Source organism: Abramis brama (assembly GCF_963993115.1).
Source record: "Abramis brama genome assembly, chromosome: 5".
In the NCBI taxonomy this organism is placed as follows: domain Eukaryota; kingdom Metazoa; phylum Chordata; class Actinopteri; order Cypriniformes; family Leuciscidae; genus Abramis; species Abramis brama.
The window spans coordinates 25,111,601-25,134,865 of NC_139967.1; the positions used below are offsets into that span (position 1 = coordinate 25,111,601).

General features: G+C 37.2%; 1 protein-coding gene across 1 annotated transcript in view; it reads left to right on the top strand.

Annotated features, from left to right (window-relative positions):
- The window catches only part of fras1 (Fraser extracellular matrix complex subunit 1), a 112,826-nt gene that overhangs the window by 18,232 nt on the left and 71,329 nt on the right, over positions 1-23,265 (top strand). Inside the window, exons 3-7 of the mRNA XM_084114759.1 lie at positions 18,428-18,535; positions 19,047-19,139; positions 19,616-19,775; positions 21,385-21,518; positions 21,718-21,801. Of these exons, the coding sequence (XP_083970885.1) occupies positions 18,428-18,535; positions 19,047-19,139; positions 19,616-19,775; positions 21,385-21,518; positions 21,718-21,801 (579 nt within the window). The remainder of the gene's footprint in view (positions 1-18,427; positions 18,536-19,046; positions 19,140-19,615; positions 19,776-21,384; positions 21,519-21,717; positions 21,802-23,265) is intronic.

Genomic DNA, 23,265 nt, shown 5'->3' on the forward strand with positions numbered 1-23,265 from the left:
TTTTGTGTTAACAAAAGCAAACACTGTCCATAAGCAAAAGCAAAAAATGCCATTTTAGCTTCAAATTTTTGATTTCTTGTTACTTGTGTGTTTTTTTATTATTTATTTTATTTTTTAAAGGGGTCATATAATGCCATTTTTGTACAAGCTAATATGATTCTTTAGGGTCTAAATTAAAAGTTTGTAATATACTTTAATTAAAAATTCTCATTAGTATTGTAAGAAAACATGTCGTAATGTACCCTGAGTGTAAACAGCCGCATTCATCATGAAGCATGCAGCAAGCGATTTGCAAAGATTAATATAAATATTAATATAAAGGTTAATAAAACGTTACACTCACTTCTTCTTATGGAGGTGCAGCAGGAACACGAATAGTTGGTACCGATCCTTTTTTCAGGAGCAGCTTCTTAGCAAAACCAGCTTTATATTGACCTCGTTTGTAAAGCAGTCTGGTGTGTGAAATGATTTGCGCAAACATGAAAGCATTGACGTTGATCGTGTGGAATATTCCCTTCGAAAACAAACTCAGCCACTGCGTCTTCAGTGGTTCGGATTTAGGAACATCAAAATGACTGATGTGTTCCTTATTACACCCAAGAACAGAACACCACAATCGCTTAGACGCCATTCTGCTCATAGACAGTGCTCCAGCGTATCAACAATGACCACGCCGGTCCGGGCGGACTATGATTGACAGCTCGCTCACGAGCGAGGGCGGGTCTGTGTTGAAACGTTGCTGTCAATCAACAATTGTGGGAGGGGCGTCGATTTTGTGATGTCACAAAATCGAACGGCTTGATTTGAGACAGGGGAAAACATATAAGAAGATTAAAAAAAACCAATGGGTGGATTTTTATCATTTTATGATGGTTGTGTACAGGCACTGCCAACACACATTTCAGTACAATCAACTTGTAAAAGTGCATGTACCATTATATGACCCCTTTAACAAAACTCATACCTGAGTGTTTGTGGTGATTAATGTCATATGTTAATACAAATATCAAAATGTAGTAGTTTATAAATTGGGCACTATGATAAATGTGTTTTGAGATCGACATATCATATTTGCAGTGGTGTAGTCTACGTGATACGCAGGTATACGCCGTATACCCACTAGAAAAGGCCAAGGATTTCCGTATACCCACTTAAAAAATCGTGAGGATGCGTAACAACTTCGTTTTGTGTCAGAACTTTCACTTTCATTCATAAATTCACCCCGTCTGTGTTTGCGAAGCGACACCGAATCGCGGAATCCAGTCACAAATGGAGCTTGCTAAGCAGAACGTCACCGAATTTGGCTATTTTTGAATGAATAGATCAAAAGTAGGGCTGTACAATGAATCAAATCTCGATATGGACTAGTGTCTGTGAATATTAAAGTTAAAAGAGACTGCAATTGTTCTACGCGTCTCTGGGAATGAATGAGCGCTCAATGTGTGCTCCACTACACACACACACACACACACACACACACACACACACACTGAAGCACGCGTGATCACGCTCGTGGTGTTTTCAGCGTTTCACTGTATTGAGACATGAGCTACTACATGTACAGTATACTCACTACAAAAAACTAGACTACACCACTGCATATTTGTTCAAGGAACCACATGAAAATTAGTCTTTATTAATTGATAATCTGCCCTAATTTGTTGTAAAAGTAACAAAAGTTGTGCCACTACTAGTGTTCATTTCACCGGGAAACTGAAGTGAATTGTATGTATGGGTAAGTATGCAAAAATGTGGAAGCATGTTTTTTTCCAGTGAGCCCATGTTGGATTTTTAACAACTGGAATGGAAACATAGCTTGTGAGAGACTGTAAGTCTCTTAATGACAAATAGTCCTTTAGTTCTGCTAATTGTTTCTACTTCTAATCTACTGTACATAACATGACATCAGCCACTTCTGGTAACCTTTTTTTTTTTAAAGAAGAGGTCTATAACTGCTTTCAGTCTTTATTTTTGTGCCCAATAGTAGCTATAGTACAACTGTTCAGAGCTATTTGTAGAACACCAGGTCAGGGAGATATGTACTAGCATGTGTTATATTCAGTGTTGTCTCTCTCAGAGGAAGCTGATAGACCTGCTTTGTGTGAATGTTTGCTGGTCAGACTAAGCACAGAAGCAAAGACATTGTCTGGAGCTTGCCCATTCCTCTTTTCACTTCCTGATGTTCTCTAACCTTGGGCTTTTTCTGTTTCTATGTTTTTTGAACTCCTAGTTTTAAAAAGCTTACTTCTAGCTCTAGGGACTCGGAAGAAGTGCATGGGAAGGTCAGATGTTCTCTATTTTGAATTACTGTACACACAAAGTAATTAAGGTGCACTTTGATGAACCATGCTTGGGGAGGTTGGCTCAGAGAGGCTGCGTTTTGAAAGTACGGCTCTATCTATAGTAACAAGTTCAAGTGCCTTTGAAAACAGCTTCGACTCCTTGATAGAGCTGTTAGGAATAAGAGCACATGTCTCATGTTTTAATCTCAAACAAAACTTCAAAGCCTCCCCTTGAGGCCTGACTAGATTGAAAAGTTTTACATATTAAACCAAAAACCTCATCGTCAGCGTCCGTCCTTCACCAATGTTTGTTTACCAGACTTCAAACCTGGTCTTGACCTATAGGTGAACTGTAGATCATTTCCATAGAGAGTGTTAATTAGTGTTTATTGTGTATGTTCTCACTCCTGCAGTTTTCAATAAATATTCGATGCAATTCAGGGTTTGATGTATGACTAAATTAATTCCTAATTTATTCATTTAAAATAATAATAATAATAATAATAATGTTTATTTTCTATAGCGCCTTTCAAGAACCCAAGGTCGCTTCACAATGCAAAGTATTTCACAATGCTTTGTGAAATGCAAAGTATTGTGCAATAATAATAATAATAATAATAATTCACAATGCATTTATAATTATTTTTATGAGAATATCACCTATTGCCAAAGCATACGTTGTTTTCAAGACATAATTTCCAACATTTGATTCAGTGTGGTTGGAGCTACCATTTTCGACCTGTGATTGTAAGCACAGTTTCTTGTTAGCATGACATGTGGACTTAAACTGTACTGTACATGTCAATCAGATGCATTTTTTCTGTCTAAATGGCTTTTGATATCTTCTGTTCCACAGAAGAGAGAAAATCATACAGGTTTGAAACAACAAAGTTGAGGGGGATCTTTCCCTTTTAAGTTTATAGTGAGATGAAATTTCATGTTCCCGAGAGGTCGTTTGTATAGTCTTAAATAAGACAACCCGGGTTTGTCTTGTTTGTGTGGGCTGTTGTTCCTTCAAGCTATTCACGTTTGCTTATAGTTAAGCTATAATGTCTCCTGTATGGATTTTCACCTTCACCCACTGAGCTACACTGTGTGAGGGCATGGCCTGACATTTGCAAGAGAAAATCAGTATGGTATTGCTTGAATAGTTTGTTTGATATTAATGCTAGAAGTATGATAGTGAGTATTACTCAGACTGGATGTTAGTGCACTGTAACCTTTGGCTCAGCTCCACCAACACATTCCCATTATTTACATCTTTAGCATTGCTAATGCTCCTAGTTCATATTCCCTTAAGTACCTGACTATCTCTGAGGTTTTTGCTCAGGGCAAAGTAGACAGGAACTTGTCTTTCAGTGTTACACCAGAACGACAGCTCCTCCAGCTCTGTTGTCCCTTGTTTTCTCCCGGAGTTTTCCACCCTGAAAGAATAGTAGCCTACTCTTAGCATATTTAAGATGAGTTTCTTTTTTAAAACTCTCTCTCTGTTGGGTAATTGATTATAAAATGACATACACCTAGAGGGATTTTTAAATTTGATAAGTTCTAATATTTGCTGATATTTTGGTACAAGCTCTTTTTATAGCTCTTCCATGTACGCAATCTCTTATTTAGAAATGCTGTTTGAAGCATGCATGCAGTATTACTGTTGCACTGGGCCCTGAATACAGTACAAGGCATCTGAGGTATATAAGTGTTAGCTGTTTTCTTTATGGAGTCACAAATAGCTGGCCGGCAGTATCATATTTGCATTTCAAATATAGGCCAATCCATGGCGACCTCTACAGTCATTAGTCGGCTGGCACCCGGCAATCAATGAGTGGAATGCTATACATGCACTGGTGTTATTCAAAGGGCATGAGTGTTTCTGGAATGCACTATATACAATATGCACATAAAACAATAAAACGTAATCTAACTAAATGTACTCTATTACTTATGTATGTAGTATAGGATTGGGGATTTAGAAAGCATTCATATTGATGTTGTATTATTTTCACCCAATATACAGTTTCAACAAAGTTAAAATAGAAACTTATTTCCTGCCGTGGCGCCAGGGTCAGCTGTTTTTCTGATGCATTCAAAGCCAGTATGCTAAAATAATCTCCGGATAGTAATAGGAGCATCATAGGGTTTACTAAATTCGGATGGGACTGAATTAAATATAACAGAACACCTGCTTTAGCAATCTGGAGGGTGTAGGTAAAGCATCATTCCTGCAAAAGTGCATGAGCTCAGCATGTGCTTTAATGTATAATAATAAAGTCAATATTACACCAGACTGAATGGAAATTGAAAATACGTTAATATATGACAGCTACATCTTTGTTTCTTTTCTTTTTTGCTCACTTGGTTTGGGTGTTAGGCGGTATTGATTTTGGCCTGACCTTTTAAAGACTGGGAGGGTAGAGGACTGATTGAAATAGCGTTCGGCTCAGACTGTGCTGTGGAGACTCAAATCCATTTTTGAAAACATCTTAAATTGTTAAACCTACCCCTCAGACTTGTAAACGTTGAGACCAACTGGGCAGTAAGCTATAAACCATTCAGGAGATACCTGAGTCAGTCCATTCTTACATTTCCAGACCGACAAATTGATTGAAACTAAACACTTCTCTGTCCACGAGGCTCTGTTCCTGCAGGATAATGCACTGTAATGGGAAGGAAATGAGTGTGCCATTCAGTGCCAGTCAAGCATGTTCTTTGGCCATCATTACCCTGTATGGCCCTCTCTCTAATCGGGAAGATTTAGAGTGTGGGAAAATTTGCTTTACTTACCTGCTATTTTCCATTCTCAGGTTTAATTAAATTATTTTTCCTGAGAACCGAATAATACTTTCTCAGCAAATACTTAATGTAAACTTTTGATGCTTGAGTTTCATATTTAAGAATGTAAAACTGATTTATCATATATACAAATTTTGTTCACTCTCTTTTAATTATGTTCTAAAACATTTTTTTTTGCTGAAAGCAGTTTTAAAGACACAGATCATTGAATTGATGTTCTTGTAATGGTATTCAAAGTAAAATATGAAATTAATCATTAAAAGGTTAATGGCTACCCTGTAACGTTTTCTTAATTTTTCATTAATCCTTAAAGGGTTAGTTCACCCAAAAATGAAAATTATGTCATTAATGACTCACCCTCATGTCGTTCCAAGCCCGTAAGACCTCCGTTCATCTTCGGAACACAGTTTAAGATATTTTAGATTTAGTCCGAGAGTTTTCTGTCCCTCCATTGAAAATGTATGGACGGTATACTGTCCATGTCCAGAAAGCTAATAAAGACATCAGCTAATAAAGAGTTTTTTCACGTAGTATAACTGCGTAGCGCTTCTGGGTTGTACGTCACACGTAGGCTCACTATTGGCCGACGCTGGTCATGTGTGTGATGCGTGTGACGTACAACCCAGAAGCGCTACGCAGTTATAGTACGTGAACTAACTCGAGGCCCAGAGAGAAGGAAATGAATAGTGGAATAAAGTCGTTATTTTTTATGTTTTTTTGCGCACAAAAAGTATTCTCGTCGCTTTATAAACTTAAGATTGAGCCACTGTAGTCACTTGGTAGCGCTTCTGGGTTGTACGTCACACGTAGGCTCACTATTGGCCGACGCTGGTCATGTGTGTGATGCGTGTGACGTACAACCCAGAAGCGCTACGCAGTTATAGTACGTGAACTAACTCGAGGCCCAGAGAGAAGGAAATGAATAGTGGAATAAAGTCGTTATTTTTGATGTTTTTTTGCGCACAAAAAGTATTCTCGTCGCTTTATAAACTTAAGATTGAGCCACTGTAGTCACTTGGACTACTTTGATGATGTCTTTATTAGCTTTCTGGACATGGACAGTATACCGTCCATACATTTTCAATGGAGGGACAGAAAGCTCTCGGTCTAAATCTAAAACATCTTAAACTGTGTTCCGAAGATTAACGGATGTCTTACGGGCTTGGAACGACATGAGGGTGAGTCATTAATGACATCATTTTCATTTTTGGGTGAACTAACCCTTTAATCCATCTGTCTATGAATGTTGGGACAGATTTAAAATGGCTCACTCAGGAACAGCCTGCGGAAATCTTTAATTGTAGTTGCGTACCTGAATTCTTCAGGACCTGAGAGCACAGCTGTTGTGTCACATGCACATACACTCCTGTCACTGCAAATGCATTTGCCCCATTAAAGGCACAATATGTAACTTTTTTGCTTTAAAAATAGCAAAAATCACTATATCTATGTTATATATTGTTTTTAGTTGTGTACTTACAATATACCGACTGTTTCCAACAACTTTCAAACCAGGAGAAATTTGTAATTTAATTCGAAGACACGGCACGTTTCTTTATTTCCGTTTTGACGCCGTCAATGGCGTCATATCCGCGTTGTCCCTGGTTTCCGCTCGTACTGCCATAGCAACCAGAGCCCTCTGATAGTAACCAAGGCGACAGACGTGGACAAGTATAGTTCGCAATGTCTATTTGCACGCTGTTGTTGTTTCGTTCAAACATTATGGACCATGGCAAGCAGACTTTGGATAAAAAAGAACTAAAACGAGAATCAATATCAGCGCGGTGTTTTCGAGATGCCGAGAGCTCCAAGTCTGAGACTTCGACCGCTCCTACATGTACTTTATTAAACAGGTGAGCACATTTACATAAAACTAATCAATGTTATGTAGTTCAACAATGATAAAATGTTAGAATATGATCTGTATGTTATTCTAATGCTACTAGTCTCATACAGACAAACTAACACATAAATTTCAACACATTCAAATGCAGTTTAGTGTGATAGTGTAATGTTAGACCAAGTGAAACAGCGTTGCGTTACCTCACAAGTTTAATTTGTCTAATAATCTGACCTGTAAGTAGTAATTCTGCACTTGCGTGTAGTTCGGTAGAATGAAATGTCCATATTCCTTTTATATCCGCGGGACTTTTATATCGTTGCGTGTTGAACTGATAGCTGTCTCTTAGCAATCCCGAACTGCTTCATATCACAGTCATGATAAAAACATCGATGTATTTACTCATCCATAAACATTATTAGATCGGTCGGCTTGACGTTGACGACAAGATCCATAATTCTTAGCAAATGTTGCGTCATCAATCTACGCCTTTGTTATTGTAAGAGGTTAGCGACCCCTAGCGGCGAAAAAAATTACATACTGTACGTTTAAGACTGCCATGCTCGTACAATCAGGTTGGTCTATGTTCAGCATCCACAAACACCACAGGAAGTTAAAAGAAAAGGTGCCACAATCATTTTAAACCTCCAGGGAGGAGTGTAGTGAGAGGGGGGAAATGATTACTGTGGAATACTGTAGCAGAAAAATCACCAGCTCTCTGTAAATACCTACTCAGTTATTTATGAAATTTGTTATACTCTTGCTTTTCAGGGCAAATAGCAGTAATTCCAAGTGTACATGGAACTTCTCTGAGGCACATGTTCAGGGGCCTTTGTATAAATGTTTTATATGTACAAAATGGCCTTCAAAATGTGCATTTCTTCATAAACATTTGACCATGCACACTTTCACTGTTGTCAGTATTTTAGCTTGCCGTGGATAGTAATGAAATAATCGAATGCCTCTGAAATGTGCAGGTCACGATCAAAAAGCAATTAATAATGTGGTCAGCAAAATTCACTGAACTCATGTTGCAACAGAAGCACTAAAGTGCTAAAACTAAATGTTTACTTTTGTCAATAGATAATTTCATGTGTATAGTTAATAAGCAATGTGCAAACAGCTTTGACTAACATGGTTTTGAGGCATGCTGGGCTATGATTACAATTTATCAGATGGTAGTGTTGGTAACTGACTTCAAACTCAAGCTGTGCGTATAATCTTTTATTCATTGAACTCTCAGTTTCCAGCTCCTCACATCCAGAAAGAGCGAGAGAGAAGAAATTGCTTGCCACATACGGTGATAGAACAGGCCAGTGCCATAACGAAGCTCAATGACCATGTTTGGACTGTGCAGGCAGTTTTAATCATAAGAATCCAAAAAACAGGGAAAGCAACACACTAAATGTAAGAGTGACAGGACAAAAAACAGAGGAAGAGGAGGAACTTAAGTACTGACACAATTAAAGGTAATTAACGATACACAGCTGAAACAGACTCATAATGATGGTGACCATGGTAACAAAGGAGTGGTGGAAAGATCAAACAAAGGAAGACATGTGACTAATGAAAACAAACTAAATCCACGAAAACTAAGCGGCTGTTTACACGACACCGTTTTCAACTGAAAACGTAAAACTTTTTATGTGTTTTGGCCGTTCATTTTCAGACGACAAAAGCGTTTTGGGTGCCTGAAAACGCAAACTTTTGAAAACCTGTTTCAAAGGGCAAGTTTTTGAAAACGGTCTCCGTGTAAACAACAAAAACGCGAATCTCTGAAAACGATGATGTCATGTACATGCATATTACGTGTTCAATCTATAGTGCTTCATTGCCATATAAAGGCCTGGCAGCAGAATACAGCATTTTTAGTTGTTTTTCGCGGATCCGTGTGAATGGGGATCGTTTTGACAATGGTGTCGTTTCTACGTGGAAAACTAATTTTTAAGTACAATCATTGTCGTGTAAACAAACTGATCATAACTTTGACACCTACAAAGATTTGTCTCATTGTAATACTGGATGCAGAACTGCAAAGGATCACCCAAAAGGGATTGGTGAGGATTTTTTATTTAATTTCATTTAATTTCATTGTTTCGTTTTTCATTTCATTTCTCATTTTGTTTCTTGGCTTCGTTTCTGATTTTGTTTTGTTTTTGTTTTGTTTCGTTTCACTTTTTATTTTATTTTATTTTGCTGTTTTGTTGTTGTTTTGTTTTTGACTGACATCAAGTCAAACTTGTTCACACTGACAGCCTGTAACATCTTTTTGTTGCACAGATTCTGTTGTAGTATGCAAACTTTTATACATCAGGGCTTAGCTTCTAGGAGCAATACTGATTAACAATCTGTTCTTGTTAGTGTTCTCTGGAACAACTTGTATTTCAGCAGTGAAAAAGTGAATTGTACCAATGACCTGGAGTACCCTTTTTTAATCCCAAACATATGCTTATAATCCTCTTAGTACAAGCCCTTTTTGTTAAATGTCTAGCTCCCCTTCCAGTCCTTCTATTGAATCTGGAGGGAGCAGAGATAGGCAGTTGTCCTCCAAATTTGACATCCATCTGTCTCCAGCTCTCCAGCCCTCAGTGGGGTTTGGCTCAGCCGCAAACCTCTTGAGTTTTGTGATTGACTGCAGTTTTTTCCTCACAGTCGGCCTGTTTGCTCTGATAGGCTCCTGCTGGTCTCTAAAGCTGTCAAAGCTCTGAGCAATTTGTAATCCATACATCCTCATTTCCGCCCCATGGCCCAGTCCTTGCCCGGTCTGCCCTCAGGTATACCGTTCCAATGATAATTCATACAGGTTGCAGTATCAACATTATTATTTTCAACTCCAGTCTAGTTTGGCAAAGGTGAAAGTCTCAAATGCTATTTTAGTGACACTGATATAGAAACATATTATCATGATTATCGGGGTTCAAGTGCTTTAAGGCCTTTAAGGATACACGTAAAAAGGTATTATTTTATTTAGCAAGCATGTAATCACTTATAGATCATAGATGGAAAAGACAATTTACAGCCAATACAGGCAGTGCCGGCAATGAAATACATGGATTTTAAAGGCTTTTTTCACCTTTATAACAGGTAAAGTAGCACCTAGGCCTGATGTCCATAAAAGTCTCCATGCTTCTTTAGAATCATGTGACGCATGGCATGTGCACACCCAATTCCTTGAAGTTCTAGGCAAATCAGGCAGAAAGAGGGCCATTTTCGTGGGATTTGCCATAGAAATACAGCATTTTTACACCTTTTTAACAGTTATAACCCCACCTATCGGGCCGATCTCCATAAAAGTGTGTGTTTCTTTAGAATCATGTGCCGCATGTGCTCACCTAATGATGCAAACTTCTGAGTTTTCGTCTATGAATGATAAGCTGTTGGGTAGACTTGGCCACGCCTATTTTCTAAATCACTCAGCTATAGCTATCCAAAGGCCAAAGTAAAACATTTTTTTGATAATTATTGAGAGTTCCAAGAATTGTGCCGCAGGGGTTTTATCGAGGTTGAGCCAAAAACCTAGGACTAGTTCACCAAAGTTGTTTTTTGAAATAATCTCCAATATTTAAAGAACGATTCGATTGACAGCGGCGGTCCTAGAGGCAAAGTTGCCAACCAGACTTAGGGTTTTGTAGTTATAGCCATTTTTGTGTTTTTTCCATGTTATAGGGCCACCAAGTGGCCGGTCGCCACATTCTTTTTCACACGACCACAAAATGAGCTCTTACATATGTGCGTTGAGTTTGGTGAAAATATCTCATTCTGTTCACGAGTTATAGCTATATTAGGAAAAGTGGCTCTTCCCACTCTGTTTTGGCATCGAAATTTCAACTTTTTTTTATGATAATTATTTACAATCAGAACCCAGAGAATCTTGCTGTGCTGGTTTGAAAAATCCAAAATACCCCAAAATTTAGCCAGGGCGACGATTGAATCCGATCGGGGCAAGCTTTGGAGACGTTGTAGACGGTGCGAGTACTACCAGCCCTCAAAGTTTTAAGTCTCTAGTCTACGACTTAAGGTTTAGCCCGATCACTTTAAAGCAGAACTTGGTAACTTTTTTAACTTAATAAAACTGTCTAGAAATCATTTGGATGGTTAAACAACCTGTTCTGGTGATATTGGTGACTTTCCCCGCTCCCCCCAGCGTTCCCAGGTGGAAAACCAACCTTGCAACTTGGGGACTACCGTCCCAGCAAGATAGAAATTGGAAGTGTCGTGAGAAGCGAGAACGAGAACGAGTGCGAAACACGAATTGCTTTACGGCAATTCGACATAAACACACACGCATGTATGATGTATTACCAGATTACCCACCTCGGTAGACATAGCTCCACACGATACAGTTGGCTTGATCCGATCATAACAAACGCACATGAGCAGCGGTAGAGAGGGGGAGGAGGCCGCCGCAAGTGAGTTTTTTACGACTGTGTTGTGAAATATACACCCCCCCACAGCTGTAGGGGGAGCTCGTGGGGAAAACATGCGACAACAAAAGGGAAAATCAGCGAAGAAGTGACTCGAGTTCGCTAGAGTTGCCGAGTTCTCCTTTAAGGGGAGAATGCTGCTCTTGGGAATATTTAACAATTACAATAGGGTTTCAGCGCTACGCGCATGAACACTTGAGACTTGTAAAGCATTGAGTGACAACAACCTGTTCCAGGTTAAATATTGATTGAGTGCAAATAAGAAATGTTTTGATTCGCAAAAAGGCCAGTATGCCAGATGAGAACTAAATCGATACTCATGCACAGTGTTCCTCGACAGACCACTGTTTACACAGACCATATAAGGCTGCATTTTAGTCAATAGTCAGGGGCAGCAGAGGTCCCCAACAGAGTGTTTGCTAAGGGTTTTGTTTTCATTTTAGAATTTTTATTTTAATATATAATACATTGCACACTGTCATAGCTTGCAAAAGAAAAATACATTTGAGAGCTTTGTCAGGCATTTTATTTTAAAAAATGATTTTGTTTCTTTAATTGAATTTGTCATTGGCATTTCTTTGCAATGACACACCTCTGCAGGTCCAACATTTTGTATCCCTTTGGAATGCTTTTTTAACAGCATTGATGAGTCCCCAACATGTTCTTTTTGGTTTTTTAATGTAATTAGTTTAGTTTATTCATACAAAATTATTCAAGTTTGGGGTCAGTAAGTGACAGTAAAGATATTTACAATGTTACAAAATATTGATATCTCAAATATAATCTAAGAATCCTGAAAAAATCAAATAAAAAAAAATGACTGAACTGACTCCCCTGTTGGTATAAATCTGTTTGATCAACCATCCAGCACATAAGTGTTAACCATTAACACACTGCCTGCATTCTTCAGTGTCGGAAACAGCACTCTTAAAGTGGTCCCTTTTTCATGGCAAATCTCCCACATTGTTTGACCAATCCCGCCCCAAGAACAGGTTTTCCACACACCAGTTTTTGTAAATAATTTACCATCACTCTTTCACTACCTGAGCTTTCAAAGAGCTTCCTAGAGTGCAGTGTTGTTGTTTTCCCTCATCTTTCAAGGTTTTTAGCATTCATAATTCAATAGGTGTGTAGGGCAGAAGTGCTCATTGAAGTGAAGTGACCTTTTTTAGTTTGTATTAAGGTACAAATAATGTGAAAATCATGTAGAAATCATCTGTCAATGTTAATAAATCATTGCTGACAGAATAAAGCCAGATTGAGCTTCATTAGTGGCATGGATATAGTTAATATTTTAATGCTTTCAACACAAGTTAAAGCTCTTGACTTTTTCATATTTTTTATTTTTTATTAAACAAGCTGTAAGACAGAAACTGTGAATTATTGAAAAGTCTGTCTGGGCATGGTGTTTGACCATATCCAGAGGAGTTTATCTAAAAAAAAAAAGTTCCTTTTCCTCCTTAATTTCCTCTTCACTTTCATTACGTCCTTGTTTTTTATCTTCTAACACTAAGTGTCTCCACTTATACCCTAATACACACCAAGTATTTCAATGGCTCCATTATTCAGCTTCCCTCCAGTCAAACTGAAAGCTGCTTTCTGCAATAATGTATCATTTTATTTGAGTGCAATCAACTAAAATGTCCATGATACATCTGCTCTGTAAATTTTTTTCTGTCTTTTAAAAGTGCTGTCAAATTCTGTAGGGCTTTTGAAACTTTCTCTTAGTTCCAAGAAACTTACAGCCATATTTATTCCTGTTTTTATTTTTCTGAAAAGAATGACAGCGATGATAACACATGTTGCCATTTAATGACAGTAATTCTTCTTATTTTCCTGCATCTATGACATCAGGACTGTTATCAGAGATGATTATTGTGGTTTCCAAGTCATTTACAAATGCATTGATGAGATGTGGGAATAGAGCTGCATAACATAAAGGTGAAGCTATAATTTATTAGTTTCTTTTTATGTTGGAGCTAAACTATGTACATGTCTTGACAGCCTTCATTTTATAGTCATAATTTCAGTGTTTACAAGGGGGACCAGAAGATTTTAAACTGCACATGGAAAATTGAATTCACACGGAGTAGTGGAGATGAGGGAAGATACACGTTCAGTTTTCCATAAGAGACACATCTCTGCTCGTTCAGAACGCAGTAATTATCACATTTGCTTTTGAATGGAAGAACTGTACAGGCTATTAAAAATAACAAAGAGAGAATAAATCCACTCTGGGACATTTAAATTAGTTTTAATATAAAACGGAAGCATAATTAGACGCTATATAGTTGTAAAAGTTTCCACCTCAACGTTTTTATGATGTTTCTTCCTGCTTTAATTTCCCTAAACAAGATGTGACTATTTGAGCATATTTGTGCAGTGATAAATAGATTTAGACATCCTTTTTGGCAACCTTTTAGTCTCACCGCTTGCCTTGCAAGAAATTTGCATATAATCATGCTTGGCTGGCATAAGAAAGAAGTTGTGTAGAAGGCAGTTGAAGTGCAGAAACTGAATACATTTGAATGTATTCAAGCCCATATTTATTCAAAGGAACAGCAGACATAGTGCTGTGTCTTTAACATGCCATCCTTTTATAAAACATGGTGCCAGATGTCCTTCATGCATTTTGCATCATGTTGTTACTAAAGAGAGGGTCACCCATGGCTTTTTTTTCACATATGCCCACTCTGCCCAGGAATGTCAGAGACAAGGTTTTGTAACAGAACACTAACAAATCAATTTTTATACTTGTGACCAACTTGCTGGGATTTTTGATCATGGTGATCTATGATGTTTTGTTTTATGAGCACCATATTTCATGTGAGTAATTAATCAATTAATTTAACAAAAAATAAAATAGGCAGCAAGTTGGACGTTATAAACTATCATTAAAAAGTTTGTGGTTAGTAAGGTTTTTCTCTCTCTGAAAGGACGCATTCAATTGATAAAAGGTGAAGAAATAGGTTTCGATTTCAAATAAATCTTTTGATCTGATGTAAATAAATCTGTCTTTTGAACTTTACGTTCTTCAAAAAAAAAATCACAAAAATATTAGGCCTAAGCAGCACAACTGTTCTCAACATTGATAAGAAATGTTTCATGAACACCAAATCAGGACATTAGAATGATTTCGGAAGGATCGTGTGACACTGAAGACTGGAGTAATTTTTTTAAATTGTAATAATATTTCACAATTTTACTGTTTTTACTGTATTGTTTAAATGCAGCATTGGCAGCTTTGAATGGTATACAATAAAAACAATGCAAAACATTGCAACACATTTTTACTGATGCTTTCAAGAGAGTGTTTTTGTGCAGAATGTGCAGCAACAATGTAGAATACATTGGCAAAAAATTACAAGAATCCTTATTTTTAGAAGCATTTTAAAATTTCTCTAATTGCTTTATCATCCCACATGACCAATACCATCCATATAATTGATGTAGGATGTGCTTATTTAAGATCTCCCAAACTGTAGGTTAAGTTGCATTGGTTGTAACTTTGGCCGTCAGCCACTGCTTTAGTGGACTGAATTGGCTGGGGGACACGATTTAGCACATTCTCTAATTGAATTAGTCTGTGCAATGGTTCGGTTCTGGCTGATCTCTCACTGCCTAAATCAAGGCCAGCTCAATTTGGGCTCAATTACCTTCTGCTTGCTTTGCTAGTAGTCTTTAGCTTATAGAATTGAAATAGGAACATTTACATGTGACCTTGAGGGTTTTAATGTGATGTTTTCACCCAGATCATTTTTTTAAAACTCCATTTAAATAGCCACTGCTGTTATTACTTTGAGTAGAGATTTTCTAGAGACATGATACTTTAGAATGACACAGAAACAGAAGATAAATTGTTTTCTTCGCTATATACAGTCTCAAATCCTCCAGTGCACACAAGAGACCATTTGTCTGTGGGTAATGGTGTGTATCTGAATTGTACCTGAGTGGCCCACCAAATATGTCACATTACTTCCTCAGCTGATTTATCAAGTTTATTTTACTTGCTTTTTACTTTTGATATGTTATCAAATATGTTCCGTCACACAAACTCTGGTGTGGCCTGGAGATTGTGCAGATACACCTTACCCACAGTATGCTCCTGTTAGCTTAAACAAGTTAGTTGGTCCAGATCCAGACCTATCTTTAGCTTCAGCAACAAGTGTCCTTATTTGTCGATTCTTCTCATACGTTGTTCCAGGCGGGGCCAGGGCCGGGGCTCATTCAAGCTTTTACTTTGTGTTTTCGACTTTCGACAACCCAATACATCAACCAAATAGCTTTTTTGACAGGGATACCCGTTCTCTTCTTTTTGGGGAAGGTGTGTACGTGCCTCCAAAACCACCTTTAGAAAAACCTCAACTTTAGCGTGTAGTAATATAAGGTTTAAAATGTTCTATTATAGTATTATTTGAATGTAAAACTTTGTGGAAAATATTCATAGTAACTGCATTGAACTACTGCACTGAAGTTGCTCTGCTAGGACACCTTTGTGAACTTAGAGAGAAAAGTACTATACATTGTATTTATGTCATTGCAAATATAGCTCAGAAAACTAAACTCTGAGATTTTTCTTTTTTAAATGATTTTGATGTTTTGTAATGTAATGCAATTAAATTCAGACATTTTTATAGTTAATGGTTTTGGTTTTAATGAACAATAACACCGTTTAAATGTCATAACATTTTGAATGCAGTATATATGTATATACCTGATTAGAAACTTAAGTAACTGTGTTGCTCCTCATGGAAATGTTTTGTGACTCATTTTTAATTTAAAGATCTTAAATGTCAGAGCTTTTTCCTCACAATTAACTTAAAGTGCCCCTATTATGCTATTTTAAAGTCGACTAATTTTGTTTTGGAGGTCTTCTACAAGAGGTTTACATGCATCAAAAGTCAAAATAACACTTTCATTTTCGCATAATATACACTGCACATCACCACATTGTTCAATGATTCTCAAACAACTCTATGAATGAATCAGTCTCTCTAAATCCCTCCTTTCTGTGAGCTCCTTTGCTCGGATTGGCCAGATGACCCAGTCTGTTGTGATTGGTCTACCGCTTACAGTGCGTGTCGGAAGCTAACGCTCATTACCGTAACTGAATTTCAGCTCACGAGGCTTTCTCAGTGATCAGCGATACAGCTTTGCAGAACGTTCACATTCACAAACAGCTATATTACACACTGCATGAAAGGGAATATTCGAAAAACCATAATAGGGGCACTTTAAATATATAGTTTCATTAGACAGGTGTCAATCATAGACTGTTGTCATTTCATTTGTATTACTTTTGTGCTTGGAGCACACATTTCTGTGGCCTAATTTGTTCAGCTGACAAAAAATTCATTATCTCAAAGCCGTAGCTTGCTCAAAAATGCGCCAAACTCTGCTGGAGAAATACAACAATCTCTCAGTTATTACTGAAATAAAAAATTCAAAACTTCAGGGCCTTGCTTATGTAACCGACTATGCAATAGGAACATAGCTAATGTGAGTGAACAAGAAGCAGATGTTTTGATTCTTAGTTCTACCTCAGGTGCAGACAGTTGTTTCAGACTAGCTCAGACTAATTCAATTTATTATCATTTTGATTGGTTTGATAAAAGTATCATTTGATGAAATGTCAGGAGTTTTGTGAGTAATGTCCCACAGAGGGCTTTGTCAAATTATGATTAAGGTAAGAAATCACATCACACTTTTTCTTTTAATTCTGCTGCCCTTATTAAGGCTCTTGGTTAAAGTTCAACCAAAAAACTAAAATCTAAAAAAAATTCTAATAATTTCTTATTTCAAAAGCTTGACAGCCTCAGTTATCATTTACTTTCTTTTCGTGGAAAGGAGTGGCCATAATATTCTTCAAAAATGTACTTTTGTGTTTCACAGAATAAAGAATGTCACATGTTCTCGGAATAATACATATTTTCATTTTTGAATGTACTATCCCTTTAACATATTAATGTATTCAAAGCTTATTTCCCCCATGACATGGCTAAATTTGTGCAATGTTACATTTTCACAATTTATCTGAATGTGCTGCATGACACACATCACATTAGATGCGTTTTTAGAACACTAACAACTGAGATTCTATCACCACCCTGGGCCTCTGTATACCACGGGCTGTTTGCTGAGATATTGACTGTCCTCAGATCTTTCTGAGCTAGCCATTCAAAGCCACGCTGGGGCCATTCCCCATTAAGACATCTGTGCAGAGTGTCACTTCAGAGGCTAGGTGCTGTGCTGAAATGCCCAACCCATCAACACTTGCTCAAAATGTCAGTTTGACAAGATGCCTCCTCAGGATAGCTGTCACTGTGTGTGATTTATAATACAACTGTACAGAATTTATGATCAGAAAGAGCAAATCAAAGTTTTGTGTATATAGTGTCACATGTATGTTCTGTTTTGGTTTAGTTTTCAGTCATTTCTATGTTCGGTTTTGCCTGAGTTCCCGGTCGGTCACTGATTCATCAAAAATAACTTGTTCATGAACTTGTTTAATGTTTCATTCACCCTCACCTTTCTTGAAATTTTTGGAAAAAACCCTTTTTGAAAAAAGAAAAACCTGTTTGAGGACCAATCCAAACTCCAGCATGGTTCTCTGTCTGTTTGTCTTTCTGCTTGGATTAGTTCAGGAAAAAGGCTAGCTTGACATAAAAGAGGCTCCTCCTCTGTTTTACCTCCCTGTTCATCTGATACCTTTAAAGCAGGAGGTCCCTCAGGCAAGACTGTTAATAGATCTGTCTTATCTGCTGATGCTCTAACATTTATTGTTCGAAATGGGGATGTGTGGGGTTAAATGCAAGACAGCTTTACTATTTCTAATGGCCATGTTTAATGGTTTCAGTTAAGACTTTCTAACAAATCTAACAAAAATATTCTGAAGCCTTTTTGAAAACTGATGATTGGGAATGTTTAGTGGGTAGGGATATTACTGTTCTTGGAATCATTATTAGAGCTTTGACTTGTTTTTATGTTTTCATCTCCAGATGTCAGGGACTTACTTTTTAGTGCAAAAAAAGTAATTGGTGTGCATTTGGTGTGCATGGATTTATGTCTTTGTACCTTTTTTCCTGTTATAGAACAATACATCATGGAAACCAGACACCTGTCAAGACTGCATCTGCTATAATGATATTGTCATCTGCAAACCCACTCGCTGCCGAAATCCCCAATGTGACTTTCAGAGGGTAAGAATAAAGTAATTTCTCATGGGCCATTAAAAAGGGGGCAATAACAGTACCTGAGTAGATGAATGCAATGTTTTCTAGTAATAAAAGCGGTTTAATTGAAAAAAAAAAACCCCACAACAACAACAAAATCAATTAAACATTAATGCTTTTGGTCCAATTAAAACCAATACTAAGAACGCTGTTATAAATGGTTAGAATGATGAGGGTTCTACCAAGACCCATTCAGAAGAGAATACAATGTTACCTGGTTCTCAGAGGATTTCTACAACAGTTAGTACTGGTCCTCAAAAGTTGTGTTGTTGCTGGTGACATCACTATGCTAGTTTATGAGTTACTCATAGAATCATTCACAACTTACAATATATCAATAATACTAAAATAATGCTAAAATAACCCTGGTTGCTCCTGAGTTCTGAGAAAGCTTTCTCTGAAGTGTATTTTCATTCATAAAATCTATCTCTGGGATGCTAATGCATCTCTTGAAATGTTTCTTTGGATGTTTTCCAAGGGTGAACGCTTGAGAATCCCACCCAACAAGTGCTGTCCGGAATGTTTCGCGCAGTTGCCCGGCATCTGTCACCATGAAGGAATGGTTTATGGGGTAAGTGACACTTCTTATGACACAACTCCAATGAAAGATGCTCTAAGCCTCATCCTGTCCCTTAGCCAATCTTCCCACTTCTGGTTTAGCACCCGGCTCGTTGATTGCTTCGTTTTGTGCACAAAGGCATTCTTGTTTGTGTTCCACTCTTCCCTGACAGAGCAAGCTTCTTTTTTGTCCCAATCACCCCTGCTAAAGAGCCACTTGGTGCTCTGTTTAGGATTCAAGCAGTGTAGCTTCCAAGTCAAGTAGCATTTATTTCGGGGAACAAGCTGTGTTGGCAGTGGGGCTCAAAACAAGAAGTGATATTTGGCATGTTTGCACACATTTAAAGTTAACAGTCTATTTCATGTTTTTATGGAATAATATCAACATGTCTCTTCAACCATGTCCTGATCCACCGCTCTCTCTCTCTCTCTCTCTCTCTCTCTCTCTCTCTCTCTCTCTCTCTCTCTCTCTCTCGCTCACTCTCTCAGCATGACAGTCAATGGAGTAATTCCAAATGTTCGGTGTGTACATGTTCTCATGGGAAGGTGACCTGCAGGCCACGTGATTGTCCTCCTCTTAGATGTGGGAAAGACCAGAGTCCTTTCATCCCAGAGGGAGACTGCTGTCCTGTATGCACTCATAATGGAGGTACAGTAAGCTACAACATTTATTTCATGCACAACTTGATGGCATACTATGTTGCTTGTGAAAGTGACTACTTTCCTCCCACTGTTTCAAGTTTTGGTCAGTCGGTTCGTTCACATTATGAAAAAAATTGTGCTATTGTATTTAAGAATTTAGTTTCCCGTGGAACTCATGACATCACATATCTTTAACGTTTTTATTTTATTTTTACTATTTATTGAATTAAAATTAATAGTATTTTCTTTTTTGTTTCCTTTTATTATTTTTTTTATTATTCACTTTCAGTTTTATTTTAGTGTCCCTAGTGAAAAAAATTATTATAAAAACATTTTGGTATATGTAGTATACTTGATACTAAGTATACTACAAATCCATTAAATTTTTTACTGACAAATTGCTTGAGACTTACTGATATAAATATGATAATAAAAATGTATTTGGAGTACTTTATTGCACAATGCACATTTCTTAATATTACCCTAAAATGTGTTTTAATATCAGTATTAGTAATGATAGTATGATCTCTGTGTAACATCAGTCTTTAAATGCAAGATATTTAAAATGTACCTAAAGTGTACTTGCAATAGTTCCACTTTAGCACAATCAAATATACTTAAGTATATCTTTAGTTGGACCTCTATTTCCGGATAACTAAAGTGCATTAAGTACAAAATGAATCGTTCCAGTTTAGCAGACTTTAAGTATACCAATTTAGTAAACCAAAAGTACAATTGCAGGGTATTTATATTAAGTACATACATATGTAAATGTATTTGTTGTAAACTTAGCATAAAATAAATTTATTTCAAATACATTTTAGTATATTTATTTTTTTACTAAGGTTTTCTAGGCCAAATACACTGGATATGATTATTTATATCTATATTTATTTATTTACTTATTTATTTATCTGCTAATTTATAAATGTACATGTTAAAGTCAGTATGTGAGTCTCACTGAACTCATTGTGATCAATTTATTGAAATCTTCAATAATTAAGTCTGCATCTTTTTTACAATCGACTGCAAGCTCACATTCAGATCTGCCTCCATCCATTCAAAAACCATTGGTCATGATCAAGTCCCCGTCTTACTTTTTCTTTTTCTTTTTCTTTTTTGATAATCTGTTTCCCTGAGATGTATTTCACAATACAAAATAACTGATCTGACGTTACTCCCGTTACATTGCAATTTTAAAGATGATGTGTGTAGTTTCTAGTGGCCTCAAATGCATTTGTGATCTGTTTGAGTGGATATAACAGCACTGGCTCAACCAATGAATTTCCCCAACAATGACTGCTGTAGTGTTTAAAACTGGTTTGAAAACAGCCATTATTTTTGCCTTTCTGTTTGGTGTCACTAGTGGCACAGATATAGCACATTTCAGTTTTTTACATGTGAGCCATGAGGTTAGTAGCAATCATCTGTTTGCCTCAGATCCTGTTCTCTTTGTTGAATGTTTTGCTGATTGTTTTTAAAAGGCTTTCTTTTCTTAGCTATATGGGTCCCAAGAGGGTTTATTCTGCTGTCTTAGACTAATGATGTGGGGGTTTTTTCTTCGGAGATCTTAGTACTTTTTTTGCTATTCTAAAAAGCTCTCTCCCACTCTATAGCTTCATGCACCCGGGAAGGCCGTGAGTACAGAGATGGGGTGGATTGGACATCCAGCCCCTGTACAAAGTGTAGATGCGGAAATGGCCGCGTTGAATGCCTGGTTGCGGAGTGTCAGCCTGTTACATGCAAAGCGGTCAGTAACAACCCTGAACAGTCAGTTGTGCTTTGTGTTTCGATCTGTCTGTAATAGTGTGTAGATGTGTAAACTACTGTTATCTTCCACATTATCTCTAAAACTAGTTAAATTAACCCTGTTTTAATGTTATCACTTACTAAAAAGAGTTGTTCTAGCTATTAAAAACAGCATGTTGATGTACTTGTTTAATTTGCAGAATGAGAACCTGGTGGTTCAGGCAGGACAGTGCTGTCCGCAATGTGAGCAGAATCTCTGCATGGAGGCTGGGAATGAGTACAAGGTAAGCCAGAAAGCAGATTAGAGAAAGGTAAAATATACATAGAGATCTAAAGGCAGAGATGGATTGAGAATGACAGATGTGATATAGTACATGTCTGAATTATGGAAGACCTTTTCAGGGAGGTGATGGTAAGTGTGGGTTAAAGTGTGTTCATCATTCATACTGTGGCGGTTGGGTTGAGGGTAGAGCCGTGTCTGAGTCCGGTGTGTGTGATGTGCCTGTTTCACTCATTCATCAACACATTTCTCTCTCTACCTTATATCCTCTTTTGTTCCTACTTTCATTGTTCACACATAATAAACATTATTCCCTCAACTGACTTTTCATCTGTTTGCTAGGTCTCTCTAAATCTGCCGTTTTAGTTTGCTTTATTAACATGAAAAACTGTACATTTGTATTGCCAAAGCATTTATAGCATTGCTGCATACAATAATAACTTGTGCAATGTAAAATAAAAACAATATGTGTGTAATATTGTGAATAAACAAATCTAGTAGTAAATAAAATAAAATATTACCAGTAAAAAAAGTAATAATGTAAAATAATAGCACAATTTAAAGCTAATCAAGTTTATATTAATACATAACTTATATACATTTATATTAATTGACTGTGTATTTAAGATAGATAAATTAAAGTATATGATTAAATGTGATAAAAAAAATATTACTAATGAGCAACAGTTTAGTGATGGACACACACATTCATGTCCTCTTTAATACAACTGTCAAACCACCAGAGCCAATATTATGATAGAAATACTGTATAATATTCAGACAATGGTTGAATCATATGTTTTTTAAATTATTCCAGTTGATCCCCTCAGCTCTGAATATACGGTTCACACAACCGTCTCCAAAATCTCTCATCAGCTTGTCATTTAGGGCTGTTTCTCTCTTCGGCGTGTTCTCAGCGAACATGTCCCACTCAGTGGAATTCAGCTCTTTTGATCGCAGTGGATTGTGCGAAAGTAAAGCAAGGATTTAGGGAGGATAACATTCACCAGTCTTTTCATCTCCTTGTAGTACTTGTCTTGTTCACTACAGCAGTGGCTGAAATTGTCATTTATTTGAAATGAATTATGTGCTGTAATGCATTCTACTGCTAAATCTTTGAACAACTTTGAGATGCCATAAAAAAATGAAGCTATATAGAGTATATAGTATTAATGACATGCAACGATGATCCAAAACAATGCTACCTGACCACCTGCTTAATATGCTGTTGGTCCTCCATGTGCCGACAAAACAGAGCAGACCCGCCGAGGCTTCGACTCTATAAGACCCCTGAAGGTGTCCTGTGGTATCTGGCACCAAGACTTTAGCAGCTGATCCTTCAAGTCCTGTAGGTTGTGAGGTGGAGCTGCAGTGGATTGGACTTGTTGGTCCAGCACATCCCACAGATGCTCAATCAGATTGAGATCTGGGGAACCTGGAGGCCAGGGCAACACCTTGAACTCTTCAT